Consider the following 21,588-nt stretch of genomic DNA (forward strand, 5'->3'; position numbering starts at 1 on the left):
TTGTAAAGCATGGCAACAGAAACTTCAGTTCAACTCATCCATGCCAAGTAATATCCTAAATTAACTTAGTCTCATTTTCTGGCATTTGACCTATATCCCTGAAACCCTTCCTATTCATGTACCCATCACAGATGCATTTAAATGCTGTACTTGTATCAGCCTCCACCACTTCCTCTGGTAATTCATTCCATATGCGAAGAGGAAGTTGTGAGACTAGTACAATTACAACATTTAAAAGGCATCTGGATGGGTACATGAATAGGAAGTGATTAGTACATCTCTAAAATGATTTGGAGTGAGCTGGATCTATATATGTAGAAGTCAATAAACATGGTAGGAGAGGTAGAAAGAACAGTTAATGAAGCACACAGCATCCTAGACTTTATTAATAAGATCATTGAGTGAGGACTTAAATTGAACTTACTGGGGGGGGGCACGGTGACTCAGTGGTTAGCACTACTGCCTCACAGCACCAGGATCTCAGGTTCGATTCCAGCCTCAGGTGACTGTCTGTATGGAGTTTGCACATTCTCCCTGTGTCTGTGTGGGTTTCCTCTGGTGCTCCAGTTTCTTCCCACAGTCCAAAGATGTGCAGGTCAGGTGAATTGGGCATGCTAAATTGCCCATTGTTAGGTGCATTATTCAGAGGGAAATGAGTCTGGGTTGGTGTGGACTGGTTGGGCCAAAGGGCTTGTTTCCACACTGTAGGAAATCTAATCTTACATAAATCATTAGTTTAGCTTTGGCTAGAATGTTGTATCCAGTTCTGAGTGGAAAAAATACAGAAAAGGATTACATAGATGGTTCCAGGGACAAGGAATTTCAGTTATGAAGATTTATTAGAGAAGTTGGGATGGTATCTCTTGTAGAAGAGAAAGCTATGTTGCAACCTATTGAGGTATTCAAGATCATGAACTTGACACAGTAATTATAGAGCTGAAAATGTGTTGCTGGAAAAGCGCAGCAGGTCAGGCAGCATCCAAAGAGCAGGAGGATCGACGTTTTGGGCATGAGCCCTTCTTCAGGAATTAGAAAATGTTCCCACTTGAGAGTGAGAGAGGGAATTGAGAATGAGACCACACGTACTTAAAATAATTAATAATAGAAGCAAACATTAGATGAGGAAAAGCCCTGATCCTGCATATTCAGGTTTGGTAAGCATTACCTGAGAGTGTCTTGGAGACAAGTTCAATTGAATTAGATTCAAAAGGGAATTAGATTATTTGAAAAAGAACTATGTGCAGGTTTAGAAAAATTTCCATTAGTTATGTAATGCACAGATATATTGAATACAAAACCATCAGGATTGTTGCATTTTTGAATGCCAAGTACATTTTTTCCTTTAATTTTCTCTGCTTTGCCCCTCAGTGTTGCATTGATGATCTTTGCCACAAAACTGAGATCTTAGTTCCTCATTGTCAACCATCCAAACTAAGATTGGGCGTTAACCATCATTCTGTTATTCAGGGATTAGTTTCCTGTTCTATTTTTTCCAAAAGTACTTCTGACGTTGACTGGCAAGAAGTTCAGGCACTTATTCCCCATTTGAAAACACAAAGTAAATGTCTTTCTTCATATTTTTGTGATGAGTGTTTTTATTTGAAATGCAATAAATTTAGTCATGTGGTGCCTTGCATTGAGTTTTTTGAAATCAAGTTACTATCTTTTAAACACAAAGCTCTATTAACTCTCTCAATCCACTGAACTGATAGAAAACCACAGACACATGGACGACACATGAATGACTTGGTATGAATCAAATGCCTTGTTGTTATACCAGTGGGGAGTCAAGAGATGTTGCAGTTTTATAGTGAAGAAAGTCATCTCTCATCTTTTACATGAATGCATTTTGTAGGGATTCAAAGTAATTCTTCATGTGGTAATTCCATCTCCTCACGAGCAAACCAGAACAGTGGTCCAATAACTGCATCAATGTTAGAAATGTTTTACAATCTATTTATTGAAAGCTATTATTTTAATCCTAGTGGTGCTATTGCTGGAAATCCATTTCCGATTGACAGAGAATTCCTTTCTAAGGGTAAGTTTCCAAACATATAAAAATGTTCAAGTATTTGTAATTGGTTAGGATTGTGCTAAATAGTTATGATAATTAAGCCAGCTTACTTAACTTCAAGAAATGCAAAACAAAGACAAGGAAAGGTGTTCGACAAGGTTCCCATGCGAGACTGATTAGCAAGGTTAGATTTCACGGAATATGTGGAAAACTAGCCATTTGAATACAGAACTAGCTCAAAGGTAGAAGGTGGTGGTGTAGGGTTGTTTTTTCAGACTGGAGGCCTGTGACCAGTGGATTGCCACAAGGAACGGTGCTGGGTCCTCTACTTTTTGTCATTTACATAAATGATTTGGATGCGAGCATAAGAGGTACAGTTAGTAAGTTTGCAGGTGACACCAAAATTGGAGGTGTAGTGGACGGCGAAGAAGGTTACCTCAGATTACAACAGGGCCTTGACCAGATGGGCCAATGGGCTGAGGAGTAGCAGATGGAGTTTAATTCTGACAAATACGAGATGCTACATTTTGGGAAAGCAAATCTTAGCAGGATTTAAACACTTAATGGTAAGGTCCTAGAGAGTATTGCTGAACAAGGAGACTTTGGAGTGCAGGTTCATAGCTCCTTGAAAGTGGCGTCACAGGTAGATAGGATAGTGAAGAAGGCATTTTGTATGCTTTCTTTTATTGGTCAGGGTATTGAGTACAGGAGGTCATGTTGCAGCTGTACAAGACATTGGTTACGCCACTGTTGGAATATTGTGCTCAATTTTGGTCTCCTTCCTATCGGAAAGATGTTGTGAAACTTGAAAGGGTTCAGAAAAGATTTACAAGGATGTTGCCAGGGTTGGAGGATTTGAGCTGCAGGGAGAGGCTGAACAGGTTGGGGCTGTTTTCCCTGGAGCATCGGAGGCTGAGGGGTGACCTTATAGAGGTTTGCAAAATTATGAGGGGTATGGATAGGCTGGGGTGGGAGAGTCCAGAACGAGAGGGCGTAGGTTTAGGGTGAGAGGGGAAAGATATAAAAGACACCTAAGGGGCAACGTTTTCACTCAGAGGGTGGTACGTGTATGGAATGAGCTGCCAGAGGAGGTGGTGGAGGCTGGTACAATTGCAACATTTAAGGGACATTTGATTGGGTACATGAATAGGATCCTAACTAGATTGGGTTGGGATATCTGGTCAGCATGGACGGGTTGGACTGAACGGTCTATTTCTGTGCTGTACATCTCTGTGACTCTATGACTGTATGAAATAAAATTATTGACTTTCCTAAATTGACCTAGTGGGTTTAAATATTCTTGAGTAATTAGGCTGGAAATTTGCATGCTATCCGCTACAGATTACCCAAAGCAATCAGGCAGTGGAGAGAAGAATGACTCACATCTGACTGCCAATTATTTTGAGAAGTAATCCAATATGTTGTGTCATCTTCCTCATCTAATTTGTCAGAGATATACAATACTTAAAATGGATCTTCAATGAATTTGTTTTTTCCCATTGAGAATTAAACTGCATTAAACCAATTGTTGATCTGTTTGTTTGACTTTCAGAGTTGCAGTTCGATGCCATCAGTTTGAACAGCATGGACGCAACCAGTGGACGAGACTTTGTTTGTAAGTATAGTCCCTTCACTAAGTAAATAATTTGTTAATGAGTATATAAAGAGTAAATTGATTTTGTAACGTGGCATCACCTGATCCATTAACCTTTGGCAATTCTTATGGATGTTGCTGTCTTTTGACTAACTTTTAAGTTTCTAGTTTTCAAATACTGTGTGTGGCTTCAGTCTTTTTGGTAGCCTTAATCTTCTACAGTCTCACGACTCCAGTATTTTGCATCCTTCATGTCTGGATTTTACACAGAAGTTACAACCCTTCACCTCTGACCTGTTGTCCTTCAGTTGCCAAGGGTATGAAATCTCAACCTTTCTCCCTAAAGCTCTTGACCTCTCACTCCTCCTTCAAGACCCTTCTTAAAACCAACCTCTTTATGGTTGGGCACCTGTCCTAGTTTATTTTTGTGACTTGGTGCCAGTGTTAAGAATGCTCTTGTACAATGTTGGGCCCTTACTCCATCAACCACACTATATGAATGTAGATTGTTGCTATAATATATATTCTATTTGTCTATCTTCACATTTTGAAATGTTAAATATGAATAAAACCTTGTGATGTGGAGGTGCCGATGCCGGACTGGGATGGACAAAGTTTAAAAACTTAAATTAGCTATTTACGAGGTAAATGATCTTATGATTGTCTTATGACTTAACATTTCTGTCTATGAATGGGAATGGGTCAAATGAATTTTGCCTGACGTTAGGGTGAAAGAGGGGGAGTTCTTTCAGTGAGTGTTGTCAGGTTGGCTGTTCTTTGTGATGGTTGACTTTTAATGATTAAAGAGGTTGGAAACATAATTTGGTCTCCAACAATGATGGGAGCAGGGATTGGTGGAAAGTGCACAAGAGATCATCATGAGTTTCCAAGTCTACCCAATATTTCAAATGAGACAAGTTAGACAAAAAGTGAACTAGATGATTTTGAGTAACAATTTCTGTGGGATTAGAAGGTTTACAATAACAAAACATGTCAAAGGAAAGCATTCAGAATGTGAAACTGAATAATGGAGCATGATAAAGATTCAATTACAGAAGAAGCATGAAGTGGATGTATTACGAGAGATATGAAGTGGGAGGAATTTTCTTTGGCAAATTTCTCTGTATGGGGGCTTGTTGGTACTAATGCTAATTTTAAAAAAAAGAAGGGCATGTGAGGATTGTTGTTTGGGAATTTTATACAGAAAAGGAAATCAACTATCTGTAAAATATAATAATACTGACATACTAACAAAAGGCAAGTTTAGAACTCTTCCAAGATTGTTATTTTAATTGTCCTTGGCATGTGAAAATTGTTGGCATGGCCCTGTATTTACTTCATATCCCTAACTACCCTCCAAGTGTCTTGCTGGGTCACTTCAGAAGACAATGAAGAGTCAACCAAATTACACTAGGTCTGGAGTCAACAAACCAGATTTTTTTTAAACTAGTATTTTTCAAGCAGTGAATTGAACTTCTGAGTATGGTAGTGGAAGCAAAAATGACAGCGTTATTTCACAAACAGTTGAAAGATGGGGCTGGGATGGTCATGTCTCCATGAATGAGCTAGAATGATTAAATTACCTTCATCTAAAGCTATGTTGTGACCTGTAATGATATCTTCCTTAATTGCACAATTGGCTGCAAGTTGAGAACTGAAACATTGGAAGCAGTCAGTAGGACAGGCTGCACCTCTGTTCTCTTTACAGATACTACCTGACCTACTGAGCATTTCGAGCATTTTCTGATTTCATTTCCTGCAGTGTTTAAATCAACGTGTATTTATATATTTTTGGTCAGGTAGGAACTGAGGAAATTCAATGAGACCTCTGAAGCAGAATAGAACAATATAGTTATTGAAGGCTACAGTGCAGAGGCCATTTGGCCCATCATGTGACTGCTGGTTCCCTGCAGGAACGTTCAACTGGACCTTTGCCCTTTCCTCATTTCTCCTTTTTTGACAAATATCAATAACTTGTCCCATTATATTTGAAATAAATAATGTCATAACAAAAATGTACATGTGTGCATTTGTACTTGTGTGTGTTTTCATAGTTTATGCGCTTAATACTTTCCTCTGATTAATTAAAGGTGAGATTCTATTCTGGTGTTCCTTGTGTTTGATACACTTGAGCAAAGTATCTGAGGACCTCATCATTTACAGCACCAAAGAATTTGGATTCATAACCTTGTCTGATGCCTATAGGTAATTTAGTCATACTTTCTGTTGATGCCAATGTTTGGGTTTGCTAAAAATTTTATCTCGAATTAAATATGTAAACGTTCCATGGGTGCAGATGGCAGTTGAAGAATTATGCTCACGGTTTATAGAAAGAGGTCCTGGTAATGTGCAAAACGAAAATCCATTAATAGGTCACACGTTGAAGACACGGGTGAGGAAGAATTTCTTCTCTCGGAGGTGAGTGAATATGTGGAGCTCTTGAGCGCAGAGGGCTATAATGAGGGTAATTGTGTTTGTTCAAGGCTGAGACACAGATTTAAATCTGTCAGCAAATCAAAAGTTATGTGGAAAAGCCAGAAAAGTGAAGTTGAGGATTATCAGATCACCCATTATGTCATTGAATAGCACAGCATACTTGATGGGTTAATTACCTACTCCTCCTCCTACATCTTGTGATCTTTTAAATAAGAGCATTTCAATCTGAAGCCTGAATCTATTTCATCTCATTGTTCAAGGTATAAAAATTGCTGCCATTTATTGCTCATAGAATTTCTTTATGGGTAACTATTTTTGATATTTCTCCTGTTGTGCTTTTGGTTTGAATGTAGATGTTTGCCTTCCTGTAAGATTTTTTTCTGTAAAGTGAAACTGTGACTTTACACAGAAACTAATAGAGAAAAAGAAGAGGTAGTTGATTTTCTTTTCATTAGCTCAGTTAATCACTCTGGTCAGTCTAGTGGAATATTGAATAGTTACTGTTACGACAGCTAACAAGGAGGCTAGAGTTCATTCCCAGTTTCAATATTTGCACTTGAGTCTAATTTATATTTCGTAGATGTTTGAATATACCATTAATGCTGGCCTCTTGTGAGAGTCTTGAAACTCCTGGGTAGGGTGATGTGTCATCAAAGTAGATCATGTCAGCTGTACCTGCCTCAGCTGTTGCATCTAAATGTTTTTCATTAGTGTCTGGCAGATAGAGGAACTTAGAAGTTTTAAGGGGATGCATGTGTCTCACCCACTGTACAGTTGAGGTAGGTGGGCAGAACTCCAGTTCTGGCTGCTCCAGAGGATTACGTGGCTGTTAAGCATGGCACAGTGGCTCAGTGGTTAGCACGGCTACCTCACAACCCCAGAGACCCAGGTTCGATTCCAGCCTTGGGTGACATTCTGCACATTCTCCCCGTGTCTGCGTGGTTTTCCGCTGGGTGTTCCGTTTTTTTCCCACAGTCCAAAGATGTGCAGGTCAGGTGGATTAGCCTCGGTAAATGCAGGGTTATAGGATAGAGTGCAGGTGTGGGTTTGAGTGAGATGTTCTTCAGAGGGTCCATGTCAACACGATGGGCTGAGTTGCCTGTATCTGCATTGTAGGAAATCTAGGAAGAGGATCAGTAGGGAAATGGGGGTGCAGGGCACACAAAGGAGCTACCCTCTGTGTTATACTGGGAGAGAGTGGGCACTCAGTGCTCGAATGTTGACTGGCTCTGCCTATCTGCTTTAGATTTGAGGCAAGTTTCTAAGCTATGGCAGTGACATTAGAGAACTGATTCCTCAAGTAGTTGTTGAGTATGCATACTCCTCCAGAGGAAGTTGCATTCACTCGATATGATTAGTAATGAAACTATCTGAAAGGCTTCTGTCACTTCCCTTTAGAAGGGTTCATTTAGGTGTGTCTATTTGGCTGGATGGGGTACTTTTTAAATACTTGCTATAAAAATGTTCATGTGCTTCCAGCACTGGGAGTAGCCTGATGCCCCAGAAGAAGAATGCGGACAGCCTGGAACTGATTCGAGGCAAGGCAGGTCGTGTGTTTGGACGGGTGAGTATGTTGAAATGTCTGTGACCGCCTAATTGAGGCCCCTAATTCATTCAGCTGTTTCTTCGCTCTGACTCCATGCGTATTTATAACTGAGCTGCACTTTTCAAATGTCAACACCAGGTTCAAATACAAACTAAAAATAGGAATTGGTGTGCACCATTCAGTCCATCGAATCTATCCTAGATCAGGGCTGATCATCTCCTCAGTGTCATTTTTCTGCACTACCATAATATTCCTTCATGTCATTAATCTCCAGAAACCTATTGCATTCTCTATTGAACTTGTTCAGTGATTCTGCTTCCACAGCTCTGGGGGAGAGGATTCCAAAGATCATCGCTGTGAATGTGAAACTTCCTATTATCCCAGTCTTAAATGGCTTGCCCCTTATCCTGAGATTATGTTGCCTGTTTCTCATGTCACCAGCATCCTACCTACATTCACCTTGTTGTGTCCCTTAAGAATTTTGTCAGTTTCAAGGAGGTCAACTCTCACTCTTCAAAACTCTAAAGAATATAAATCCAGTTTTCTCACTGTTTCCTTATCAGACAGTCCTGTCATTCCAGGGATTAATTTGGTGAATCTCTGTTGCCTTCCCTCTGTGGTAAGTATCATAGAATCCCTACAGTGTGGAAACAGGCCCTTCGTCCCAACAAGTCCAACCGACCCTCCAAAGAGTAACCCACCCAGACCCATTCCCCTACCCTATTATGCTACATTTACCCCTGACTAATGCACCTAACCTACACATCCCCAAACACTATGGGCAATTTAGCACGGACAGTTCACCTAGCTTGCATATCTTTGGACTGTGGGAGGAAACCAGAGCACCCAGAGGAAACCCACGCAGACACGGGGAGAATGTGCAAACTCCACACAGGTGGTTACTCAAGGCTGAAATTGAACCCGGTCCCTGGTGCTGTAAGGCAGCAGTGCTAACCACTGAGCCATTGTGCTGCCAACACATATATCCTTCCTTACACAAAGATCAAAGCTGTAAACAGTAATCCAGGTCTCACCAAGCCTTTGTATAACGGTAGCAAGACATCTTTATTTCTGTATTCATGTCATCAGAGCATTTACCTTCTTAATTACTTGCTGCACCTGCATCCTGTCTGTTAGTAACTCATTGACAAGGATGTTCAGATCCTTTTGGACACCAGATCTTCCCAACCTCCCACCATGTAAGAAATATTCTGCATTTCTGTTTAATCTTACCAAAGTGAATAACTTCAGACTTACTGATATAATGTTCCATCTGCCATGGTCCAACCCATTCACTTATCCTGCCCAAGTCCTCTTCAAGTCGCCTTGCAGCCTCTTCTTACCTTTTCACTCAAGTTAGTGTCATTGGCAAATTTGGAAATATTGCCCTTGGTCCCACGTTCAAATAATTGACATAGACTGAACCATTGTGGATTTAGCGCTGACCCTTGCAATACCCCATAAGTAACAGTCTATAATCCTGAGATTGATCAATTTATTCCTACTGTCTGCTTTCTTTCATTAACTCATTGTTAATCCATACCATTATATGTCACCGCCTGCTGCAATCTCTTGTGGTGTTATTTACTAACCTGTGTGGATCTTCTCAAAAGCCTCTGAAAATCCAAATACATCATAACGACTGGTTTTTGTCTACAGGAAGATTAACAAAAACAGGAGTAGACCATTCAGCCTCTTGAACCTGTTCCACCATTCAATAAGATCATGGCTGATCAGTGGCCTAACTCCATATACCTGCCTTTGGCCCACATCCCTTAGTTTTCTTTTGTTAAACAAAGATACTATCTCAGATTTAAAATGTACAACTGAGCATCAGCTGATATTTATGAAAGAGAGTTCCAAACTCAACTACCCTTTATGCAGAAGAGCTTCCTAACGTCTCTCCTGAAAAGTCTGTCTAAAAATTGAGATCACTGCCCCCTAGTTCTAGTGGAAATCATTTATCTTTGTCTGTCCTGTCTTTTCCTGTTAATGTCCTGAATACTTCAATCAGAAAGCCCCTTAACTTTCTAAATTCTAGAGAAATCCAGCCTAATTTGTATAGTCTGTCTTCATACCTGAACCCCTGAAGTCCAGGTATCATTCTTGTAAACCTACATTGTACTCCCAAGATCACGATGTCCTTCCTAAGATGTAGTGCTCAGAATTGCTCACAGTACTCTAAATGGGGTCAAATGAGGGTTTTGCATAACTGCACTATAACTTCTTCATTCTTATACTTCAGTTCTCTAGATATAAAGACCAGAATCCATTAGTTTCTTGATTATTTTCTATCTGCAAATGACATCCTCAAAAAGCTCCAATTTGTCAAACATGATTTCCCTTTCTCTTTCATAAATCCATGTTGACTCTGTCCAATTTTGTTGTTCTTTTCTAAATAGTCAGTTATCACATCCTTTATAATAGATTTTTAATTTTTGTCCACTATTAGCATAAAACCAACAGAGCTACAGTTCTCTTCTCTTCCACTTTCTACTTTCTTAATTAGTGGCGTAACATTTGCTACTTTTTGATTCAGCAGGAACTTGTCCAGAATCTATAGATAACCTATTGTGATACCCTTCCACACTCTGGATTGAAGCTCTCCTGGTTCAGAGGACCTCAATACCCAAACCAGTTACTTCTCCAAGTATTCTCTCTTCACTAATGTTCATTTATTTAAGCTCCTCAGCTACACGAGTCTCTGAGTTATCTAATACTTCTGGGAGATTTTCTGTATCACCGCTGTGAAGATAGCCACAAAGTAACTGTTTAGCTTCTCCATCATTTGTCTGCTCTCCACAATAAATTCTCCAGTTCCACATCTGTACTGGGCCCACATTTTTCCTTGTTAACATTTTTCATTCTGCATACCAATAGGAATTTACAGTCTGCCTTTACTAGCCCTGCCCTGCTAGCTTGCTTTCATATTCGATTTTCCCTTGCCTTATTAGTCTATTGGCTCTCCTTTGCTGGGTTATAAATTATCCCCATCCTCAGGCTAACTACTATATCTGGCATTCTTAAAAGCCACTTCCTTTGTTCTCTTTCACAGCTCATTTACCTTTCCCTTTAGGTATTTGTGTCGTAGAGGAATTTGTTCATGAAATATAGTGTTTCAATTTCTAAATTGCATTCCTTTTTAAAAGGAGAAGTCACCAAGATATTGAGAAATCACTGCATATTCTAAACCACGTGTGTGTTTAGTCACAATCAGATATGGGAATGTTTACTATTTCCACATATATTCACTCCAATCTGCAAAGTTGACATGACTCAGCACTGTTGTCTCTCAGCATTTGTGAGAGTTCATGTGGACTTAATTTCTTTCATTAGAACCTGAATTCTGCAGCAAGGCATAGAAAATTGGTTACAGCACAGAAAAAGACTATTCAACCCCCTGCCCATACCAACTCCCTGCAAGAGCATTTCAGCTGGTCCCACTCCCCCACCCTTTCCCCATGGCCTTGGATTGTTTTTACTCGTCAGATAATTACCCATTTCCCTATTGGGAGCTACAATTTAAATTTGCCACCCCCATCCTCTTGGCTGAGTTCCAGTTTCATAGCAGCCTTGACTTCCAATACCATACCCAAGTGTCCATGGTTCACATGAACTATAGGAATGAGCATTGGCTGACTCTCCATCCACTACAGGCATTACAGCTGAGTCTGGTTCTTGTGTAAACTTTCAGCAGCTGTTATATGAACACAATCCCTCCTCATGTCAGTGCCTGCCCCAGCTTAGGCTCGCTGTAACCAGCTGTAGATTCTTGACTGAAGAGACATCTCCTCAATGAATGATTTGTCTGATGCAATTGCAAATTGTGTAAAGAAAGTTTTTCGTTGATTCTGTCTCACAGCAATGCTTCATTTTCAATAAAGCGCCAGTGCATAAGTTGAAGTTTCAATGCAATTTTTACTGATTGGGATAATATAACGTGCACTGGTAAAATTGATAATTTGCCAGCAGCCCTTCTGTCTCTGTATCCAACCAACTCACTCAATATGACAACATTTGAAAGTCATCAATCCCCATATCTGGTTTCCTATTGAAGTTGACTTTTTATTTTCTATTTTACAGTGCTCTGGATTTTTAATGAATCTTAAAGGTCTGCCAAGCACATACAATAAGGACTTGCAGGTATACAGGATCTGATTCAGGATATTCACTCTACTTCAGTTAAGTTGCAGACATTCGTATAACTTGGTTTAATTCCTCAATATCTATATGGACTTTACAGTGATATTTAAAGATGAAATTTAGTGTTTAAATATAATGTCAAAGAAATAGTTCAGGTAAATGTTTCATAATATCTCATAGAGCTCTTTCATATTCTAAATACCAAACTTTGACTGTTTCTGTCTTGGTTCCCTCACCACCTACTGGAGACCCAGTCTAGCAGTTAGCTCCTTTAGGACTTGACCAGCTTGATTAGTAGTGCTGCTGTTGAGTCACCTTGGTGGGTAGGCATTAAAATCCCCCATCCAGGTGTACATTTTGCATCCTTGTCACTCTCAGAGCTTCCTCCAAGTGCTGCTCAACATGAGGTGAGCACTGATTCATCAGCTGATGGTGGACAGTGGTGGGGCGGTGCAGTACATGCTAATTAGCAGAAGCTTTCCTTGCACGTGTTTGACCTGATGCCATGAAACTTTCCAGGATCAGAGTCAGTGTTGTGGGCTCCTGGGGCAACTGCCAACCCCCCCAACCCCACCGCGAATGGATATCACACCGCTGCTACCTCTGATGGGTTTATCATGTTGGTGGGACAGGACATACCCAGGGATGGTGATGGTGTTTCCTGAGTCATTGTGTGTAAGGTATGATTCAGTGTGTATGACTGTCTGTGAAACAGCTCTCCCAATTTTGGCACTAGCCCAAATTCCACACTCCTGTGCCATTTCCCTGTGTATCAGCAATATATTGGCCAGTCTGGGAGGTGGAGAGGGGGTGGGGGTGGGGAGGAAATTAGGATGAGGAAGGATGGAAGTAAAGAAGGAAATTCCCCTTTTAAAAATTATGAGAATCTGGTTGTCTTTTACAGGAAGACAAGGAGGCAATGTTTGAAGCCATTGATGCAGTCACTGCAGTACTGCAAGTAGCATCAGGTGTATTCTCTACACTAAAGGTAATGGCCTCTTCCTTTTGGTCTTTCTGTCATCCTCAACACTTGCCTTTCCACCTATTTCTGTGTCATTCCCAAATTTGGCGGTAGTACATTGACTTCCCTTATCCAAGTCATTAACATAAACAGTAAAAACAAATTGTGGTCCTTGCAGTAATCCCTGTGGCCCTCCACCAGTAACAAGTTTCCATCTTAAAATTGTCCCCCCTTGTCCCTCCCCCCCACTATTAGTTCGCCAATCCTCTACCAATGCTGATGTAACACAACCAACACTATGGACTCTTATTAAATAACCTTGGTTGCCCCAAATATATATTGTATCACATCAGACTTGTCTGACTCATTTGCCCCCCGCCTACCCCATGTATTTTGGGCATTGTTGTCGAGGTGCTGCCTTAATGCTTGGGAAAACATTTTAATTTTTTTATTAACTATTTCTAGAAATCAGGAACCAACGTCTTATGCTGAGAATATTAATCAAGTCCTTGACAGTCTTCTAGTTCTCATGTTTTTTAATCATCATTTCAAATTTACTTAAGGCTAGTATCTTATGTGGATGGTGTGGGAGGAACCTTTGACCCCCTCGCCCCTTGGAGAAGATACTCCCATTAATCGTGTATGATGCGACTTTTCCTTGAAGGTTCATGAAGACGCCATGAAGAAGGCTTTGAGCTCAGACGTGCTAGCTACTGACCTGGCCTATTACTTAGTTCGAAAGAAAGTGAGTATTTATTCGATATGTGAAAGCTGAAGCTGTGTGTCCTTTTTAAATGCCTGTAAGTGATACTCGGTGAATGTAGCAGCTGTCCACATTCAGCAACTGGTATTCTTTGGGCAAGAAAGACATTGCAGTTTAGGAAGGAAACCAGTCAATAACAATATTGAGAAAGTTAAATTCATCTGCTCTTTCCATTGATCAATTCCAAACAATTCTGTTTACAATCAGCTAATGCATCGCAGCTTAGAGCTCTTAGTTTTACCATCGTGCTGTTATATCAGGAGCCACAGAATATTTAGTACAGTAAAATGAGTTGCCTTTAAGTTTTTGACTGGATATTAAGATTCGCTGCTTTGCTGTACAACTCTGATCTACTCCACAGAACTCTCAATTTGATCAGCCTCTTACTGAGGATGATTGTGATTAGTTTGCATAATCTCTTATAATATATCCAATCTACTTCATTAGAATAATTACTGTGACCAATTAACAAATACACAAGTCACAAAGTTATTTCTTTCCCAAAAGGGTTACTCCATGCCAATTTTAATTAAGAAATTTTAAAAATATTATCAATTCCATTAACAAAATTGGTGTGTGCATCTATGTTCCATATGCCTTTAGGCTTTTCTGAATACACAGATTCCTCTGTTCCTCACGCCATTTGATGGTACCTCAGGAGCAATAATAGACTAAAATCTACTAACTCTTTGTTTTTACATAAAATAATCCCTAGAAATACAGATTCAGATGGATCGTTTATCATGCATTAAGTAAATTATTACAGGGATCTAATCTTGGTTTCAATTATTCAGAATTTTCAGCTCAGGCTGGTTAACACTCTCGTATTCTAGTTTCTAAAGTTACTCTGAATGGAAATGTGCTACCTAGTCCTGTTAAATACCACAAAAAGTCCACAAATGATGGTGACATTATTGTACATTTATAGTTAGAAATTCTCAAATTATTCAAGTGTGTGTGTGTGTGTGTACGCGCACGTGTGCACACAGGCCTGTTCACATGGGCATATCCTTTAGTTATGTTTGTGATTACACCTGAATTCTTGACTACATTTGTTTCACTGTAGATGCCATTTAGAGATGCTCACAGTGCTTCTGGAAGAGCTGTCTATTTGGCAGAAAAGAAAGGTATTGAAGTAAAAGATCTGTCCTTGGCTGATTTGAAGACCATTAGGTATGCATTATCAATCTATTGAATTCACCTTCATTGGTAAGAATAGACATCAATACATCGAAAAGTAGTAAGTCCGAAAGAGTTCACTGTTCATGTTGGAACATCTTCAATATTATTCCTTGGTATTAAAGAATGGAGACAGTAAACATGTGTAAGAGGGTAATGTGAGGAGCGAATAGGGTCAGCCTAAGGGTGGGTAGGCAGTTGTTGCTGTGCAGCTGTTTTAGGTAGAGAAGAAGCAGCAGCAAGTCCAGGATAGGCTGAAACAGTGCTGGTGAAAATAGTTTATGTGGAAGTGCAGGAGTGATGAGAACACCACCAGTAGGGATAGGATAAAAATGAACTATTTTCAATGTTTCTTGTTTGCATCTGACCATTGCAATTCGAGAAACAATGGATGCCTGAAAGCAAACTGAATGCTTTTCCATTGTATTTGAAGGGATAACTTGTTTGTTAGTTTTTCCTAATACTTATTTAGATCTATTGTGGGAAAAGTAGATCGATGGCGCTTTTATACCTATAAATTGGTATTGTTTCAACTATTAGCATAGCTTAAGGTTTATTGGCTAAAGGTCTTATTTTGTATTCATTTGTAAGTACCACAATAAGGAAGGAAATAATTTTAGATTTAAGGCACAAAATAGGCTGTTCCAATATTGGAAAATCTTTGTACACCTAGGAAAGAGTTTTACAATTCATTTGAATTCCCTCTCTGTTCTTTGTGTGTCCACTGTAGCATAATTTCTCCATTTGAAATGGGGATATAGGTGTGAAACTAAACAGAAAGAGACCATCTAGAGTAATTCCAATGATAGTTTAGGGCGAGCGTGTGTTGAGCTTTTGCCACAAGTGTTTGGTTCATATTACTTTGCATTGTATATTGAAACAAAGGTCTAATTGTGTTTGATAAAATGAGTTATTTTTCTATAAAGCCCTCTGTTTGAGACCGATGTGTCAAAGGTATGGAGTTACGAGAACAGCGTGGAGCAGTATGCAGCAGCCGGAGGCACTGCACGCAGTAGTGTGACTTCGCAGATCGAGCAACTGAGAGCTTGGCTAAAAAGAAGACAGAGCACTTAAAGTTGTCTGCTCACGTTTATGCTGGCAGTAGATGACTTGATCATCCAAGAAATTTGTATCAGATGTACATCAAATCTTTCCAGCTATTAAATATGGGCAAAGTTCTACTGGGGGAGAAACTGCTGCTAAACAGCAAATGTTTTTGATTAAGGTGATATTGGGCTGGCAAGTTGCTGTGGCCTTAGTATCAAATTGAGTATTGATAATTGACAATGGATTGAGCTGAAATCTACACTTAAACTGGGGAATGTTTATATTGATAAAGATTAGACCATGCTACTGTATTCTAGTATCATTCATAATTGATCTCTAAGATAAAAGCTTCCTCAAAATAAAACTTGATGGGATAGTCTGAGACTGATTTCAGTGTGCTACGCAGACATGCACTTCCAGCTTAATCTCTGGCTCAGCCAAGTATTACTGCCCATTGGGAGTGAACGATGAATCTCAAACTGATGCAGTTATTAACCATTTTGAGAATGCAGATATCCAGCCTGGTTCAATGCTCGAATGCTGCTTTATATGTGGGTTGCTGTTAACACTGTCCTGTTCATTTTGAGGGTGATTTTTACAATAGGCACAATGGGCAAGTCAGGGGTATAATAGTTAATATAAACTGAGGCATTCATAAGCACCCTCTCACAGATTGTAACCAAGGACAGCTACAGGAATCCATCTGCACTTTCTTTTGAAAAGAATTTCAAACCAGCTTTTCTTATTTCAGATATTTATTTACATATTACTGTTTGCCTCACTGCTGAGAGAAAGATCACCATCCATGCTATAGGGATATCTATTCTCTATGGGTAAAATGCTAGAATATCAGTAGCAGGGGATTCAAATGTGCACAAAGCAGTGAAAAACGCCTGGACCAAACAAAAAAAAAACAGAACCTTTTATACGTTTTGCATTATTGAGTGCTGCAGTGAATGCATTTTAAAGACAAAGGTTGGTCCATTTGATCTGTTCTTTTTTTAAAAGAAAGGCCAACTATATAGTCTCTACATAGTGTCATGGTGACTCAATGCCTGATCTCTGCCTGGATTCTGTTGAAACCATTCTATCAGGTTAAAAGTTACACAGCACCAGGTTATAGTCCAACAGGTTTATTTGGAAGCACATAACCTGGTTGGACCTGGTGTTTTGTGATTTTTAACTTTGCACAAACCAGTCTAACACCGGCACTTCCAAATCATTCTATCAGGTGGCAGTGTAGGTCTTTTGGCCAATGATCCATTTCACAGCAAAATCTATTTAGTCCACCTCTGGTTTTTCTCAAGTCTTGTTACCCATTTCAGAATTACGTTGACAGAAACCGGAGATCGGGTTGACTATCCATCCGAGGAATATTTGTGGTCCAAGTCAAGGACTAGGAACAGTTGCACAGCAGATTGTTCAGTTGGACGAAGTCTCAAAATTGCTGTTCATGAACATGCTTTTTAGAGAATGCTTCCAGTGCAAAAAGAGGCCACTCAGCCCACTGTGTCTGCATTGACCCCCTGAAGAACCACCACCCTATCCCCGTACTTATTATCGCAATTTACCTAGCCTATACATCCCTGGACACTAGGGGCAATTTAGCATGGAGGAAGAGTGCCTCATCTCCCACCTAGGAACCCTCCAACCACACAGGATCAATGTAGATTTCTCCAGCTTCCTCATTTTCCCTCTCCTCACCTTATCTCAGTCCCAACCCCCGGATTCAGCACCGCCATGTTGACCTGCAATCTTCTTCCCGATCTCTCCGGCCTATCACCCTCACCTCCTTCCACCTATTGTATTCCCAGTGCCCCTCCCCCAAATTCCCTCCCCCCTACCTTTTATCTCAGCCCGCTTGGCACACCAGCCTCATTCCTGAAGAAGGGCTTATGCCTGATTCTCCTGCTCCTCGGATGCTGCCTGGCCTGCTGTGTTTTTCCAGCACCACATTTTCAACTCTGGTCTCCAGCATCTGCAGTTCCTCACTTCCTCCCAATTTAGCGTGGCTACTTCACCTAACCTCCAACTCTTTTGGATTGTGAGAGAAAACCAGAGTACCTGGTGGAAACCCTGCAGACACAGAGAGAACAGGAAACTACATACAGATGATCACCCAAGACTGCATCAAACCCAGGTCCCTGGCACTGTGAGGCAGCAGTGCTAACCAGTGAGCCACCATACCACTATCATACCAATATCTTCCATTCAGCCAGTGTCTTTCAAATCCTATCACAACCTACGAGTTAAATTTCAAATTTAGCTAATATTATAGGTACACTTACACAAATCAAAGTTGCACCAGAAAATGCAATTTGTGTTTTGGAAGTGTTCATTGATGGATGAAGTTTCACCACAAAAGCCCTGTGCTGCTTCAACAGAACTGTGGAATTTTGAATGCACCTGAATTGGCAGATAGAATATTGATTTAACCTGAGCTAAGCTCCAAATAATTTTCCCTTTGCCATGACGTTACCCATATATTTTCCTTTCAATAAGAAGACACTTGGGTGACAAAGAAATATTAATATTAATCTTGATTTTAATGGAACAAACATTAATTATCTCTCATGTTCTAGAATCAGTTTCGAGCTTTATGTTTAACGTAACAATAATTGGTGGAATGGATTATGTCAATTGTCTCCTAAACAGATTTGCCTCCCACTTTGCCTACACATATTTACTAATCTAACTTATTGTTGAAAACCATCCATAAGAAAAGAAATCTCTCAGTGAAAGTGTAATTTGTGACGTGAGAGAAGAGACTTTCTGATTCTAGTCTTCTTGTAATGGAGGTTTAAGCATGCACTGTGACCCTTTTGCTCTCTTGGAGTCAAACCTAATGGAAGATATAAAAGTCTAGGTATAGTTTAAGGCAGAAATGGGCAAGAAGCCCAATGTTTCACTGATCCAGCAACTGAATTGGTCAGCATTCCCCTCTGCCAACTGAAAGGGCATAAGCTGTTTGCAGCTTGTTAGAAGTTTACCATGGGTGCAAGCAGTACAATCCACTTTAAAATCCTTTCATCGATGGTAATGCATACAGTAACTTACAGCTCAGTACACCTTTTACCTTACCAGCTCTAATGTAATGGCCCCACCAGACCCTTCTTTCCACACTCTGTGCTTTGAGTCCCCTTGATCTTTTCCTCAGTCACCTCTGTCAAGTTATTTAAATAACCTGCTCTTTAAAAATTGAGAAAGTAGCAAGCCAGTGACTGAGTTTAAAAAAAATTGTGCATAGAGTTTCAGTAGCTGTTTTTTAATATATCCCTAAGTTATACCTTTATAGTTGATCATCATATTATTACAGCTCGGCTGCTTTCCACACCTACTCATTATCATGGGTGAGTGGTCAGGAGGTGGGGGCTGTATATTCACCGTGTTTTTGGCAGCTGAAACAGGGTTTTAAAGGATTTTGTGTCCTTGATGAGGAGTTAATTCTTCTTTATATAAAAGGGATTAAGTATATGAATGGATGTAAATGAATGGTTTTTTTGAATTGGGGTTTTAAATATAGTGATATCTGAAGTAGATAGCTAGTGTATTTTATTTCATGTCAGCGAGGCTCCTGCCTTTGTGGATACTGGAAGAGGTAGTGTAAAGTGTGGGGAGGCACAGTTGATTAGGAGTGGCACTAGGTTAGCACAGGGCTATATAGTGGTGGGTGTGAAGATGAGTTGGCATTAACTTGGCTATCTGGTGCCAATATGGGATCACAGGGGTTGGTGGGAGGACATTATTGTGATTGTGTTTGCTTCCACAAGCTTACCAATCTGAAACAAGGACAGGTATCCTAAACACTGCTTGTTTCAAGAGGTGCTACAGGGTTGCTGAGCAGATGGAGTTGTCACAGAGATTCAGTAACTTTTACAGGAAAGTTCAACTACACACCATCATGCAACCTTCTGCAAACTCAACTGTGTACTGGCTGCTGGTCACATGTTCTACGTCCTGCATACTTACTCATTCCTGATGAAGAGCTTTTGCCCGAAACGTCAATTTTCCTGCTCCTCGGATGCTGTCTGAACTGCTGTGCTTTTTCAGCACCACTCTAATCCAGAATCTGGTTTCCAGCATCTGCAGTCATTGTTTCAACCCTTTTTACATACTTAATCGCTACCATGTTCCCTCTTAAAGTGATGACATGATCGTTATGAGTTGGCACTAATTTGACATAGTGAATTGGGAGGTCCATGATGGTGTCTGGGAACATAGTTTGACAAGAGTCGACATGTATCAGCATAAGGAATGGCTCAGGGGTGAGGTTCAAAAGGCCTAATATTTAACAAAGCAACTGGAAGGAATTCTTACAGACCAAGTTGTATTTGGGAATCGGCTTGCTTTGGCATTTAATGGTCCCTGGGGCCAACTCCAATCTGAATGCAGGAAGGCAGACCCAACTTCATCCTACCCTCCCTAACCCTCCCTCAAATCCCAGGACAAAGATCCTGCCACTAGGAGCACCTTTCCTGGGGTGGATGCAGCAAGCTGGGAATTTTCCTGATAGCACAACACCACTGAAGCAAAAATCCAGGCCCATAATTTGGAAACATTTATAATTAATTAAATTTCTCGCTGTTAATTGTCAAGTTGGTCACATTATTAAGAGATTATATAGTTTTAACTGCCTTTTTTCATTTGTATGGACATTAAATGCACTGACTAAAATAACTTGGACACATTGGTAATCTACACAAGTTGAGTTCTGAAATTCCATTAATACAACAGAGTTAGGAAGGGTGCACTGATCCCTTTCCTTATTCTGCTCCTCCACTGGTCACACCATCACACTGTAATTTAAATTTAAAAAGGAATGATTTTTTTTCCTTCATGAAGCTATGCTGACTCTGCTTGACTTTATCACCACATCTTCGGATGTCTCTAGAGCTGTTCCTGGCATGCCCCTCCTGCACTTTCCATTGGGCCAGGGTTAATCCTCTGGCTGTGTGGGGGATAATGCCGGGCCATGAGATTACAGGTTTGCTGGAACACAATTCTGCTGCTGTTGATGGCCCTCAGAGTGTCCTGGATGCACAGGCTTTAATTGCTAGAAGTATTTGAAGTCTGTCTAGTGCCACACAACATGATGGAGGTTATTCTCAAAGTGAAGTTGGGACTTTGTCTCCACAAGGACTGTGTGGTGGTCACTCTTATCAGTACAGTCATGGACAGATGCATCTGCAGCTGGCACATTGGTAAAGATGAGGTCAAATATGCTTTTCCTTATTGTGCATTCCCTCACCACCTGCAGACCCAGTATAGCAACTGTGTTCTTTAGGACTGACCAGCTCAATCAGTAGTGCTGCTACTGAACCATGTCTGGTGGTGGACATTGAAATCCCCTATCCAGAGTCAATTTTGTGACCTTGTCATCCTCAAAGCTTCCAAGTGTTGTTCAAACTGGGGGAGTAGTGATTCATCAACTAAGGGAGGATGGTGAATGGTAATCAGTAGGGTGTTTCTTTGGAGAAAGTGAGGACTGCAGATGCTGAGATGCTGGAAAAGTGCAGCAGGTCAGGCAGCATCCAAGGAGCAGGAGAATCGACGTTTCGGGCATAAGCCCTTCTTTAGCGTGTTTCTTTGCCCATGTTTAACTGGAAGCCATAAGACCTCATGGAGTCCAGAGTCAGTGTTGAGGACTCCCAGGGCAATTCGCCCCTAACTGAATACTACTGTGCTGCCACCTTTGCTGGGTCCTGCTGGTGGGACAGGACATATCCAGGATGGTAGTGGTGGTGCCTGAGACATAATCAGTAAGATTTAATTCTGTGAGTATCACTACATCAGGCTGTTACTTGACTAGTCTGTGAGATACCTCTCCCAATGTTAGCACTAGCCCCCAGATATTAGTGAGGAGGACTTTGTAGGGTTGACAGGATTGATATTAGTGCACTACACA

General features: G+C 40.5%; 1 protein-coding gene across 1 annotated transcript in view; it reads left to right on the forward strand.

Annotated features, from left to right (window-relative positions):
* The window catches only part of asl (argininosuccinate lyase), a 39,578-nt gene extending 23,518 nt beyond the window's left edge, over positions 1 to 16,060 (forward strand). Inside the window, exons 8-16 of the mRNA XM_060848285.1 lie at positions 1,986 to 2,038; positions 3,567 to 3,629; positions 5,699 to 5,813; positions 7,524 to 7,608; positions 11,674 to 11,733; positions 12,638 to 12,721; positions 13,359 to 13,439; positions 14,524 to 14,630; positions 15,563 to 16,060. Of these exons, the coding sequence (XP_060704268.1) occupies positions 1,986 to 2,038; positions 3,567 to 3,629; positions 5,699 to 5,813; positions 7,524 to 7,608; positions 11,674 to 11,733; positions 12,638 to 12,721; positions 13,359 to 13,439; positions 14,524 to 14,630; positions 15,563 to 15,710 (796 nt within the window). The 3' untranslated portion in view covers positions 15,711 to 16,060. The remainder of the gene's footprint in view (positions 1 to 1,985; positions 2,039 to 3,566; positions 3,630 to 5,698; positions 5,814 to 7,523; positions 7,609 to 11,673; positions 11,734 to 12,637; positions 12,722 to 13,358; positions 13,440 to 14,523; positions 14,631 to 15,562) is intronic.
* Positions 16,061 to 21,588: the final 5,528 nt, after the last annotated feature.

Source organism: Hemiscyllium ocellatum, chromosome 31, assembly GCF_020745735.1.
Source record: "Hemiscyllium ocellatum isolate sHemOce1 chromosome 31, sHemOce1.pat.X.cur, whole genome shotgun sequence".
Lineage (NCBI taxonomy): Eukaryota > Metazoa > Chordata > Chondrichthyes > Orectolobiformes > Hemiscylliidae > Hemiscyllium > Hemiscyllium ocellatum.